The sequence below is a fragment of the Paroedura picta genome, chromosome 16 (assembly GCF_049243985.1).
Source record: "Paroedura picta isolate Pp20150507F chromosome 16, Ppicta_v3.0, whole genome shotgun sequence".
NCBI classification, from domain to species: domain Eukaryota; kingdom Metazoa; phylum Chordata; class Lepidosauria; order Squamata; family Gekkonidae; genus Paroedura; species Paroedura picta.
This window is the reverse complement of record NC_135384.1, coordinates 9,311,663-9,324,833: the sequence shown is the minus strand read 5'-3', so window position 1 is coordinate 9,324,833 and position 13,171 is coordinate 9,311,663. Positions and strand designations below refer to the sequence as shown.

At 48.0% G+C, this 13,171-nt stretch overlaps 1 protein-coding gene across 1 annotated transcript; it reads left to right on the top strand.

The window, feature by feature from the left end:
* The first annotated feature begins 1,135 nt into the window (after window positions 1-1,135).
* CLN3 (CLN3 lysosomal/endosomal transmembrane protein, battenin) lies at window positions 1,136-12,571 on the top strand. Its single transcript, XM_077314401.1, has 16 exons — window positions 1,136-1,291; window positions 1,423-1,505; window positions 1,604-1,685; window positions 2,726-2,828; window positions 3,610-3,681; window positions 4,227-4,306; window positions 5,084-5,169; window positions 6,134-6,206; window positions 7,080-7,223; window positions 8,296-8,423; window positions 9,080-9,135; window positions 9,541-9,609; window positions 10,279-10,334; window positions 10,449-10,542; window positions 11,277-11,417; window positions 11,633-12,571. The coding sequence occupies exons 2-16, from the start codon at window positions 1,457-1,459 to the stop codon at window positions 11,750-11,752; spliced, it is 1,353 nt and encodes a 450-aa protein (XP_077170516.1). The 5' UTR covers window positions 1,136-1,291; window positions 1,423-1,456; the 3' UTR covers window positions 11,753-12,571.
* Window positions 12,572-13,171: the final 600 nt, after the last annotated feature.

Here is a 13,171-nt window from a genome sequence, read left to right as displayed (position 1 = left end):
AATCAGGTCACTCATTTTCAAACAGTGCTTTCTGGACCGTTTTCCTTTGGGCACCAGAGATTTCTAGTGGAATAATCTTTCAACAGGTTAAGCAGGTAGCAAGCAAGCAGGGAATCTTGTATTGATTTCAATGTGGTCTCTGTGCAAATTTCTGAAAGCAAAGGACCCTGGTATACATAGGTGGAGTTTCCTGCTGTTACCCTTCTCGCTGCATCTCCTCGAATTTGCCAATTCGCTAATTTCAGGGCTGACCCGGCTTAGCTTCTGAGATCTGAATTACAGCTCATTTCCAGACTGCAGAGATCAGTTCTCCTGGAAAACGTGGAGGCTTTGAAGTGTGGACTCTTATGACCCTGTATTCCACTGAGGTCCCTGTGTTCCCCAAGATCTCCAGGAGTTCCCCAAGGAAACAAAAATGCAGGGGAAACAGAAGCATATGGGTACTGTGTTGCCGCTGCAGATGTCTCTATGCTGGAGGGCGACTCATGGAATCGGTACTGTATGAATGGGAAGCAGCCCTGGAAAGGTTGCCACCTCCGTGTTGAGAAATCCCTGGAGACTGGGGGGACAGAGCCTGAGGAGGCTGGCATTTGGGGAGGGAACGGTATAGTGGCAAAGTGGCCATTTTCTGTGCATGACCTCTATCACCTGAAGATCAATTGTAACACTGGGAGGTCTCCAGCCACCACCTGGAGGTTGGCATCCCTAACCGGCACATTAACAGCACGCAGCCTTCTCTATAAAAACACTTGTGCAGATTTCCAGGGAAATATTATTATTACTGTTGTTGTTGGAGATGCTTCTCAAAATAGCTAGAAGTTGCATCCCGCACCACCAAGAGCAGACGGGTGGGTGATCTGTAAAAAATCAATGCCATTCCTTTTTTTCTTTTTCCCCTTTAGAGCTACGCCTATTTCAAACAGACCTTTGCAAAACTGAGGTTGCTACAGCGGAGCAAACCCTTTCTAACCCGCATTTGCCCAGATTCATTTGACACGATGCTAGAGGAGCCATTTTAACTGAGGGCAAAGCCTGTTGAGGGAACCTATTCGAAGGGGTACGCCTGTTATATATGTCCCCCGGTCTCTTTTTCCCGGGGAACGTGATTAGCGTGACACGCAAGCCAGGGCAGTGACACCAGGAACCGGCGTCAAACCAGGAAGCGGAGGCAGGTGCCCAGGGAGGTCGGGCTGGGCTGCTGGGGACCCTGGTTTCAGGAGGAAGCTTTTGACATCTGTGGCTCCTGGATTGTCAGAGGGTTTGCAGTGACCAGTGGGGCTATGTCTTGAAGGTACAGAGTAAATGACAGTGAATGGAAAGAATGCTTCTGGAGCATGTGTGCTTAATCAGCTGTGAGAGCGAGGGTGGTTATGAAGTCTTGGGGGGATAACTGCTTCCTTCTCTCTTGCCCCCCCCCCCCAGGTTTGCTCAAGAAGGACCCTCAGGCCTTTCCACCATGGGGACCCCTGGGCGTGAATGGCAGCTGCTCACAGCTGACTCGGACGGTGAGTTTTGCCTCTGCTCCCCGTTTGCCTCCTCCCCAATTCTCTCTCTTCTTGTTCTTAACTCTGTTTTCCTCCCCAACCCCAAAACAACAACACAGGGGAAGAGGAAGAGGGATCTTTTGTGGAGCCGGAACCCGCTGTGGACACTTGGAAAAAGTGGAGAAACAACGCAGGCTTCTGGTAGGGCGTGTTGTTTTGTTTGCTTCCCTCCTTGCTTTTATAGCCAGGTTTTTGTTTTGTATATTACCGCATTTGTTCGATGGACATTTTTTCGTATGAATAATAGTTTAGAGTATGTCATTTTGGGGGCTATGTTTGAGCTGGTCTTTTGCTCACTTCTATAGAACTCAATTAAAAAAATATATATATTTGTATGTGGGGGAAGCCTTGTGCGGGAAAAATATAGGAGAGGATGTTTGTCTTCACTAAACATTTTTGGGTGCAGCAATTATTGCCTCTTTGTTGAAGTGAATTAATCCAAATCCCACAGGCATGGCAGGAGTAGGGGGGGGGGGAATAGCGGCAGTGGGGGAGGGGCTGCTGCTGCAGGGCAAATGAAGCAAGCTTGAAGCAGCTCCTATAACAGGGAGTCCCCTTTTCACCCCTCCATGTGGATGCCAACTGGGAATCCGGGAGCCTTTGGGCATGAGACTCTGGATGGTGATCCTGTCTCCGCCCCCCCTTCTCCTCCTCCTCCTCCTCAATATTATTATTTATTACATTTCTATACCACCCTCCCAAAACCAACTCAGGGTGGTGTGCGTCGTATAATTAAGAGCCAGTTTGGTGTAGTGGTTAGGAGTGCTGACTTCTAATCTGGCATGCCAGGTTTGATTCTGTGCTCCCCCACATGCAACCAGCTGGGTGACCTTGGGCTCGCCACGGCACTGATAAAACTGTTCTGACCAGGCAGTGATATCAGGGCTCTCTCAGCCTCACCCACCCCACAGGGTGTCTGTTGTGGGGAGAGGAATGGAAAGGCGACTGTAAGCCACTTTGAGCCTCCTTCAGGTAGGGAAAAGCAGCATATAAGAACCAACTCTTCTTCTTCTTCTTAACAATGAACAGTAGTTAAAAGAAAGTGGCATCCTAAAACATTCAAACAGTTAAAAACATTTAGCAGCATCTGCAGCCAGTAACAAAAGAAACAAATGCAGCTACAAGTGGTTGACCAAGTGGTTTGTCCTCTGTCACGCTGACCCTTCTCCTTCCCCACACAGGCTGCTGGGCCTCTGCAACAACTTTGCCTACGTGGTTATGCTGAGTGCAGCCCATGACATTCTCAGCCATCAGAAAACACCCGGTGGAAACGGGACTGCACCGGTGGGTAGCCTGTCTCTACTATCAGAGTATAAATTATTGATTCCTCCCCCCCCAAAATCTAGATACTGTATGTTTAAAATATTTGCAGCCTCCTTTTCTTCCGACCAACAGAGCTTAGTGGCTTCTGTCAAACATGTGCAGTCAGAGAGATCTAGGGTAATGGGAAGCAAACCACAACCGCCATCGGTAGTGTGCTGGAAAACACTTCATTCATTCATTCATTCATTCATTCATTCATTCATTCATTCATTTGCATCAATCTACCCCATGTGGGTTTGAAACGTTTACAATAAATAATAATACAGCTAAAACCAATACCTCTCCTCGCACACCTTTAGATCCCCTCCGCCAGGCTAAAATTTCCTCCGTTCTCAATCTCAGTTACTGTCTACAGTTTTCTGAACTTGCAGACCTGGGCTCACAATCTGGCTACTAGACGTGTCGTCTGGTGGTTCCTCTCAGACAATAGGTATTCAGGCCTAATTTCATTTGGTTGGCCAAGGAACCTTTCTAACAATGGGCTATTGTTATTTATTTCCATGCAAATCTTGCTATTAAAGGGACAATTGAAAAACACGTGTTCGGTTGGCTCAATTGAGCAAGAACAGAGCTTCCGAAAATAGGGAATTTTCTCCCTTCTGGTACAGCAGAAGGCAGTGCCAGATGCCCTTTTAGAGTTATTAGATTCCAGGAAATATAAGTAGGCTGCAGGGGCAGCAATATAGAGCTAAGGTGGGGTTCATATCTAACCACCTGATTCCTGTCTCTTCTTCTTCTTCAGACGCCCCCCAGCATCACTCCGGGGAACGTCTCTAATACTTCTCGCTATGACTGCAACATCATCTCAACAGGGGTGAGTATATTGAAGGGAGGGTGGGAGGTGGTTGGGGTATAAGCCCCAACCGTGACTCACGCCTGCCTTTAAATAGAGGATGTGGCTCACTTGTTAGGATCAGCTTTGTATGTAGAAGGTCCCAAGTTCAATCCCCAGCATCCCCAGTTAAAAAGGCTCAAGAAGTAGGTGACCTGGACAGCCTGTACCTGAGACCTTGAGGGGCAGCTGCCAGCTAGAATACTCAGTCCTGACCTTCACAGATCAAGGATCTATCTTTTTTCAGCCTTCTTGCAGTCCTACCAATTGCCTGATTCAGTAACCCTGTTCACAAGTTACAGTGAATGCATGTACCGTCCGTGGACAGTGCCCACTTGATTTTTCTTGCTACGTCCATTGAATAATTCTCTTGTTGCTTTCAGCACATGTGATTGAAAGCACATGTTTATCCTGATACTGGTTCCCACCTGAATCTGTCAAGGAAACGTGCATCAGTTTCGTCTTGTAACATACGGACCAATATAAGCTTCATGCGTTAATGAGTCTCTTTGTGGTGGTCCCTACAGGCTGTGCTTTTGGCCGACATTCTGCCTACTCTCCTTATCAAATTCAGTGCTCCGTTTTACATCCATCTGTTGCCCTACGGGTGAGTTGGCAGATTTCACCCTATACAGGCAGAAACCAGTTTCTGATAAAAGAGGGGAATAAAAAGAAACTTGGGGTAATGACGAATAAGTGGGACAGGGTGGGGGGGGGGACAGGTTGTTTGTTTATTTAGTACATATTTATCCTGCCCTTTCTCCAAGCAGTGGAACACTTGAATCTCCCCTCCTCCAGTTTACGCTCACACCAACCCTAGGAGGTAGGCCAGACTGACTGACCTCAGGTCATCTGGCAGGTTTACATGGCAGAGTGGGGATTAATAGTCCAGGGTTTCCCAACCATGGTACCGTAGTACTGAAGGCCCCTCAGTGGTATTGTGGCATGGGGGTTTTCAAAATGACACCTGGGAAGAGCCCTCCCACCCCGTGACTGCCGTTTCCAGCTCTAAGCGAAGCGGAATGAAAAAGTTTTAAATTAAAAAGAAATCTACCCTGATTAGGTTGGCCCACCCCCTCCAAAAGTGGTCAGTGATGGGGCTGAAGGGGGTGGGGTGGGGCACTTAAACCTGTGCTGGCTGAGGCATCTCTCACTTCCAGGGGGGCGTGGCAGGGAGGCCTGGTCAGTTGACATCACTTCCTGGTACCTTGAAGCCTGAAAAATATTTCAGTGCTCTAACCACTATACCATGCTGGTGGACTGGTTTGCCAGGGAGAGTTGTCCTGCCTGGCCTGCAAGGAAGACTAATCCAGAGATCTGTGGCTTGTTCTGACTCCATCCATTGACCCTCTCTTCTTTTTTTCCCCTCGTCCTCAACTCATAGCTTGCGGGTCATCATTTGCATCCTCACGGCCCTGGGCAGTTTCTTGCTGGTGGCCTTCTCCACAGGCCCGGCCCAAAGCTTTGCAGGTAAGAGCCATCTGCACAAGATACGTTACGGGAACAAGATGTGTAGGGTTGGCCTTACAATCCCCAGCAAAGCTGTTCAGCCTAGTTAAAGGATCTCTTCTTTGCCCTTTTTCACCATCAGAAATGCTACCTGGATCCACCTTAGAGTGTCCGCCCTTAAAAGTCCCTCTGGGTTCGCCCCAGAGCAGGAGTGGCCGAATTATGGCTCCTCAGATTCCATGGGCTACAATTTCTATGAGCCTCTGCCAGCTGCTGGCAGGGACTCATGGGAATTGTAGTCCATGAACATCTGGAGAGCCACATCTTGGCCACCTGTGCCATAGCGGGAATTTACCTTATCCCACTGTTCCTTAGAAACCTTCTCACTGTAGACTCCCCCCTCCCCTTCCCATAGCCCTATCTTTGGGTAGAAGCACACGTCCTGGGACACAAACATCATCTGTATTTATTTATTTTATATTAGATTTGTACTTCTGCTCTTGCCCAAAGGCTCAGGGCGGATTCTAGCATTAAAAAAAAACATACACATTTACAACTAGTTCCCCAAATGCCACATCATTAACCCAAAGGAGGGGTCTGGTAGTCAACATAACAGCCTCCAAAGATGTACATTGGGTTGAGTAGAATGAATAAGGCTTTGATAGAGAGGCAAGTCCATTTTGTAGATGTTATGTTCAGGGGCCTGGCAGGAGAACTCCCTTTTACACGCCCTGAGGAACTGTTTGAAGTCCCTCAGGGCCCGGATCTCCCCAGGCAGAGCATCCCACCAGGACAAGGAGGATGAATTTGTGGCAGGTGCCGCTTCTCCCCTCCCTGAAGCACTTGTGATCTGAGGCCAGGCACCGGCTAAAACTCTGCCATTTAGACAGAGGGCAGCTTTTGCATTCAGAGATACTCCTCACGTCTCCTCAGCAAACAGCACACTTCGGTGAGGGGATTCTGTTTTCTCTTCTCATCGCTTTAGGTGTGGTGCTGGCCAGTGTTTCTTCCGGTCTGGGTGAAATAACGTTCTTGGCCCTCACGTCTTTTTTTGACAGGTGAGAAAAGGGGAGGGGGCTGGGGCTGGGATCAGTTAGGAATTTTTGTGACGCTGTTAGATTAATTTACTTAGGAAGTTTCTATGCCGCCTGCTCAAGGGAGCTTAGCAAATAAAGCCTCATAAAACCGTGAAACAAAATCATTAAAACGAACAAGGTGTTAAAAACTCAGCCACTAAAAATCACCTGTTGGCCACGTGTTTAGCAGGCTCAGTGTGTTTGCCTTAGTTGGTGTGGTTAGCTTTGCTGTGAGTTATTTCACATCTTTGCTTATGATAATACATGTCAGATCCCCTCCTTATTTTTACTTACCCAGCAAAAGTCACTTTGGTAAGAGATTTCTAAGGATGAAGACGGCTGTAATATTATGGAGTGATTGAGATGCTCATGGAACACCCTTCTTGTGTTCTGTACCGTTGCAAATGTACCTTTTTTCCGTCTTGTCACAGGCTTTGAAAAGTAGTCTAATTGACATTTCCCGTGTAGCTTTCAGCCTAAGGAAAAGCAGGGTATCTGTCGGGCATCTATTGGTTAGCGCCCATCTCCACCACTCCAATCCCCAGAGCACTTTTCAAACTTCAAGAAAACATTTGAGATGGGAGGCGGAAAGGTGAACGATCAACAAATAAGCAAATACATGTCGCCCAAGATGTGTGTAGGGGGCCGCTAGCCTAGTGCATTGTGGGAGAACAACTTTGACTGATCCAGCATTTCACATGCTGGAATAAACATGCCTACAATGCAAGCTATAAAGTACACAGAATAAGTATTGCATATCTGGCAAAGATCTGGTAATAATGGTAAAAATCAGGATATTGGCATTGAGAAAGGGAGGGGAGCTCATAATGTTCTTTCTGTTTTCTCCCCCAATAGCTCTGTGGTGTCTGCCTGGTCCTCGGGAACTGGTGGGGCTGGCCTCTTGGGGGCCCTTTCCTACCTCGGATTGACGCAAGCTGGGCTGACCCCTCAGCGCACCCTTCTCACCATGAATGTTATTCCCATCATTATGCTGGCCAGGTGAGCTCCAGGGGATGGAGAGCCTGTAAAAAGGGTCTGCTGGTTGCTAAGAGAGGGAGACGGTTGTCAAGGCGACGTGGCAGGAGGCTGACACAGGAAGGGGGGACAGGAGACTGCGGGGGGGGGAGATGTCAGAGGGCTACACTTTCCTTTTTTGCCTCTTGTGCAAACGTAAAATCGTGGGACTTCAGGCAGAGATGTGGCCAGCCACTGTGGTGTAGTGGTTAAAGACCGGCGACTTCTAATCTGGCAAGCTGGGTTTGATTCCCTGCTCCCCCACATGCAGCCATCTGGGTGACCTTGGGCTCGCCATGGCACTGATAAAGCTGTTCAGACTGAGCAGGAATATCAGGGCCCTCTCAGCCTCACCTCCCTCACAGGGTGTCTGTTGTGGGGAGAGGAAGGGAAGGCGATTGGAAGCCACTTGGAGACTCCTTAGGGCAGAGAAAAACGGAGTATAATCTTCTCAATCTTCTATGATAGCTTGGCTTATTTTTAATTAATAATTCATAGCAGCCTTTAATAATAAATGGGATAAACGGAATAATCTGTGTTCGGTGAATGTGAGAACTGCATCCCAGAAATAGCACAGCCGATCCCGCTGGTGAGAAAGCAACCGTAACATGTAGGGTGCCAACTCCAGGTTGGGAAATTCCTGGAGATTGGAGGGCGAGGGGTACTTGGAGAGGGAAGGGGTATAATACTATACAGTCCATCATCCAGAACAGCCATTTTTCCTGCAGGATAAATTATTGCTGTCTCATAGAGATCAGTTATAAACCCAGGGGATATCCAGGTACCACCTAGAGGTTGGCAACCTGACATATTAGAGCTGTACCTTTCCGGGGGTATTCTGGGTTGGCTCCAGCCCACTCCTTTGCTCAATCGCAGCCAATTCTCCACCTTTCTACAGCTCCCATTCCAGATGTCTTTGGCCCATAATGGTCCCACCGTCCTCAGAAAACCCAGAAAGGGGACCCCTTCCTCACTTCTTCATAAAAGCTGGTTTGATCACACCCTTTATCAACAGTGTACCTGGTCTCCTTGACTATCACCCTATCTTCTCCCGCAGCTATTTGTTATTGGCACCATCACCACATGACCCTCGCTGGGGCTGGGGTACCCGCCTACCAGGGCCTCTGCAGTCTCCGTCCTCAAGCCATCAGCCACTTTTAGGGAACTCAGCTGCACACCAAGACAGTAAGTGATTCCTAGGCTGAAAGAGGCCATCTTTGTGTAGGACCACAGCACTGATAAAGCTGTTCTGACCAAGCAATAATATCAGGGCTCTCTCAGCCTCACCCACCTCACAGGGTGTCTGTTGTGGAGAGAGGAAAGGGAAGGCGATTTTAAGCTGCTTTGAGACTCCTTCGGGGAGAGGAAAGTGCCATATAAAAACCAACTCTTCTTCTTTAGTAATATCAGGGCTCTCTCAGCCTCACCTCCCTCACAGGGTGTCTGTTGTGGGGAGAGGAAAGGGAAGGCGACTGTAAGCCACTCTGAGACTTCTTTGGGTAGAGAAAAGTGGCATATAGGAACCAACTCTTCTTCAAGAGATCTTGCTGGTGTGCACTGTTGGTCAATTTCACTTTAAACTGGCTAGATCTGGCAGAGGGATCTAGCCATGCATTGGTCAGTTACAGTGCAGGGTTATGATCCTGCCTTGGATCTCAAGCTCAGTCCACAGCAGAATTTTAGACACAAATAGTGTTGCTGCATCTCTACCCACGATGCACTCTGCTCGCCAGAAACATGCCATCGTTCTCTCTAGGGCCTTTAGCATCGTCCGAAATACCTCTCAGTGCTTACCAAAGTGTTTGGCTAACTTCTCTCTCATCTCTACAACCCCTCTTCAGATCCGGAGTCACCAAGCCGTAATATCAGCTTGCAAGAAAAGGGGGAGGTGGTCAAGGTGAGAATCGTGCTGAAAATGGGGAGGTTTGTTTGCGGGGAGGAGTTGCTTCCGCTTTAGGGGACCCCTCTGCACTGCTCAGAGATCCCTTTTCCACGACCACGCGGAAAGCAGAATTCCGTCTGTGGTTCCACCCGGTATTTGTACATCACCATATTCTCCTTAAAGATTTAGCAACGCTTATTATCCTAATGAACGGGATCCTGCAATATGTTCACTTGGAAGCACGTTCCATTGAACACACAGTCCTCGCTGCTAAGGTCCTTTAACATTTTGGATTCTACAGCCGGATTTTTACAGCTACCCTGGGTGACCCAGGGTGGTGCATTGATTAAAGAGCACTGGACTCTAAAAGGTTACAGACCCCGATGCTCACAAATGTCCTTCTTTCCCCCTCTCTTCCAGGGTCTCTTAAAATACCTGCTGCCCTTGGCTGTCGTGTATTTTGCAGAGTACTTCATCAACCAGGGTCTGGTGAGTGTGAACAACGGCCCTTTTCAGGGTTGTTAGCCTAGCGTGAACATCCCCAAAACCACAGTAGACAGGAAAACATTGATGAGTTGTTCATTTAACTGCAGTGAAACAAAGGACACAGACGCAGGGGGAATGATTCCACAAACCCCTGTGCAAAGAACAATGCAATTACATGTTAAATACCCTCTCCTTGGAGGCTGGAAGGGATGATGCCCTTAGAAGCCGGGCCAGTAACCTGGGGTCTCCACCCGTCATTCCACCCTCTCAGGACCGCCCCACAGCTATCAAGCCAGCCTTCCAAAAGCTGCCGACAGGGATCCTTGTCTTCGGCCTGGCAGTTATTCCAACCTCCAAGGTTTACACATTGTGTTGCTACACTCGTGCCTGCTGGCCTTGACGCTCGGGAGATAAGGCCGGCCTGGCTGTATTCAGAATGTGTCTTCAGCATTCCAAAAGGGAACAGCCTGCTTTCTCTGCCTGATAGGAACAAGCCAAGCCAATATGCAGAATAATACTCTACCTCTAATGATCGAATAGAAGGTTACAATCATTCCCTTTATTGCCATGCCATCATGAAGGCAGGGGGGTCATCTCCACGTTAGGGGGTGCAGCTGACTTCTCCAACCTCCATCATTAACCTTTTTTTCTCTCCATGTTTTCCTCCCCCAGTTTGAGCTGCTGTATTTCAAAGAGGCCCCCCTGACCCACCCACAACAATACCGCTGGTGAGGTGATAAAAAGAGAATATTCCGCAACTGAAACCAGGCAGGAGGGAGGTGGGCTACAGAAGGAAGAGCCACAACAGCTCTGGCTCCTGGATTTTTCTCGCTTTCCCACAGGTACCAGATGCTCTACCAAGCTGGAGTCTTTCTCTCTCGGTCCTCCGCCAGCTGCGTACGGATTCGCCATATATGGGTCCTGGCAGTGCTGCAGGTAGAAGGCTCCCTCCCACAACAACACCCCCGCATGAATGGTTCCTTTCTGCTCTGTTGGAGCGCCTGTTTCCCTCTGATTAAAATCTACACTGTCCTTTCTCCATGAGGAGGACTAGTAGATTCCCTGTGTCATGTCAGAACTTTTGAGCAGTAAATGGCTGAAGCAGGCTTTCTCAGCCAGGGCTTTGTAAAACCCTGGGGCTTCTTGAGTCCTGGAAGTGTTTGCTGAATGGGTGAGAGTTAATTATTTTTAGATATATATTTTTTTAATATTTGTTAAACATTTAGTGGGTGTTATGACCCTATATGGTCATGACAGCCCACCCACTGCTCCCAAAATGGCCAATGATGGGCTTGAGGTAGGTGGGAGGGAAGGGGAGGTAGTCCCGGGTGGACATGTATGCAGCTCTGCTTCCCAACCAAATTCTGCACAATCGCACCACTAATGCAGTTTCTTGAAGCTTGAAGAATGTCTCAGGGTTTTTCAGCAATAAAAAAATTGAGAAAGGTTGGCCTGAAAGGATGATCATTGGGGGGGGGGCTCTGTGGAATAAAGAAGGGGCTTTCCCAACACCTTTCCCCTCTCATTGGAGATGCCAAGGACCGAACCTGAAACTTGGAACCTTATACGGGCTATCCCTGAGCGGAATTTCTTTGCCCCATATCGAATAACAGGGCTTAGAACCATGCTAGCTGTCCCCTCCCGGTCCTACCGTCCTTTTCTCATTCCAGTGCCTGAACATGGGTTTCCTCCTGGCGGCGGTGTACTTCATGTTTCTGCCCAGCATTTATTTAACGTTCGTCCTCATCGTCTACGAGGGGCTGCTTGGAGGGGCCAGTTACGTGAACACCTTCCACTGCGTCAGTGCAGAGGTGAGCGCCTGGTTTTGTATGCCCGTAAAGGATTTCTGGATTTCAAAGCAATCCTAACTGCTTGTGGGCAGAATGCACAGGACACACTACTGCCAGGAATAAGGATCGCCTTCATTTGTACCATGTGTGTTTGGCTCACCAGCGTGCTTTGCGGAGAGAAGCTGAGAGTTTCCGATGTTATCAGTGCTTTAATTCTTTCTCATTCCCATGTGCAGAGCCAGCCCAAGCACCGGGAATTCGCCATGGGAGTCGCCTGCATAGCTGACACGCTGGGCATCTCGCTCTCAGGAGCATTGGCCATCCCTATCCACAACTATTTCTGCCGCCTCTCCTGATGATCGCTTCACCAAGGGACTGACAGGTGCCTCTCTGTGCCACGTTCCTGCCTCTGAGGGACACGCTGGGAGATCTCAGTCTGGAGCTCCAAACGATCTTTAAAAATTCCGTTTTCAGGCCCTTACGGTTCCAATTCAGATCAGGACCACAGGAGGAGGGTTTCTCTCCCCCCTCTTGCCATTTTCCCAACCTCAGTACAACCTCAGAGAGTCACTGCTTAACACATTGGGGAAATGTACTGATACTGATATGGGTACTGTATGATAACCAGCCCATATCAGGTTTGGCCCTGAGGAGCGAGCTGGAAAAGAAACTAGAATATTGGCCCATACAATCCTTTGGCCAGGAAGGAAGAAAGGAGCCCTATGAGGGTTGGGGGTTCTTGCCCCACCAATGGCTTGAAATGTGATATTTATTTTCCTGCTTTTTTATTTGGGGGGGGGGGGTTTCCATCCTTTTGTTTTATTTCAGTAAGGGTGGAAGCTGTTGTCTTGTTGCACAAGATTCAGGGGACCAAATAACACCACACAGAAACATAGTTCAGTGGCAATGTCAAGGCATTGTTTGGGGAGGGGGCATTTTATGTAGCACAAGCAGGCCATATTCTGTGCACTAGTATAGTGGGAAGTGGGCATAGAGAAAATGTTCAATGTAATCCCCATAACTGAGGGGAAAACACTAGTTGGACATCATTGGTGATTATGAGGGAAGGCTTAAAAGGTGATGCACAGAGCCAGCCTAGGGGAGTGGGGGAAGGACAATCACTTTGCATTGTGATTATTGTATTGACAAAAGAATAAACTTCAACTTTGGGAAAAGCAGAGTCTCTTTCAATAATTGCCTTGTATTATATATGGCCAGCTCCTGGGATGGGTTTCTGTTGTGGGTGTGTTTCTGTTGTGGGTGTGTTTTTGTTTTAAAAGGACATTAACTCTGAATGATGACAGGAGGCATAACCAAAATATTAGGTCTTTCAAGTGAATATAGTAGAACAGGATTATGGAAATATGGGTTCCTCCTATTGAGCTATTACAAGATGTGTCATATGCATATTGATGCCAATAGAAACTTCACTATGTTGCTTCTGGGGAAGTTCATGATTTGTAACTAAGAATCCAGATTTACAGGAAAATTTGAGTCCAGGGGAACCTTTGAGACCAACCAAGATTTATTCAAGGCGTGAGGTTTCATGTGCACGCACACTTCCTCAGACAATGGAATAGGGATCATAAAAAGGGCAGATCATCAGGAGAAAGTTAGTAATCAGCATCATAAATCCAAATACAACTAACTAGTAATTAATTGCTTATGCCAATATGGTATCTGAGAAAGCGTGCATGCACACGAAAGCTCGCACCTTGAATAAAACCTTGTTGGCCTTAAACGTGCCCCTGGACTCTACACTTGCTCAGCACTTC

Excerpts from the sequence above, each read along its gene's own strand:
- CLN3 (XM_077314401.1), top strand. The coding sequence starts at position 1,457 with ATGGGGACCCCTGGGCGTGAATGGCAGCTGCTCACAGCTGACTCGGAC. Across the intron at positions 2,829-3,609 it reads GTGGAAACGGGACTGCACCG|ACGCCCCCCAGCATCACTCC; the intron begins GTGGGTAGCCTG and ends CTTCTTCTTCAG. Across the intron at positions 10,335-10,448 it reads CACCCACAACAATACCGCTG|GTACCAGATGCTCTACCAAG; the intron begins GTGAGGTGATAA and ends GCTTTCCCACAG.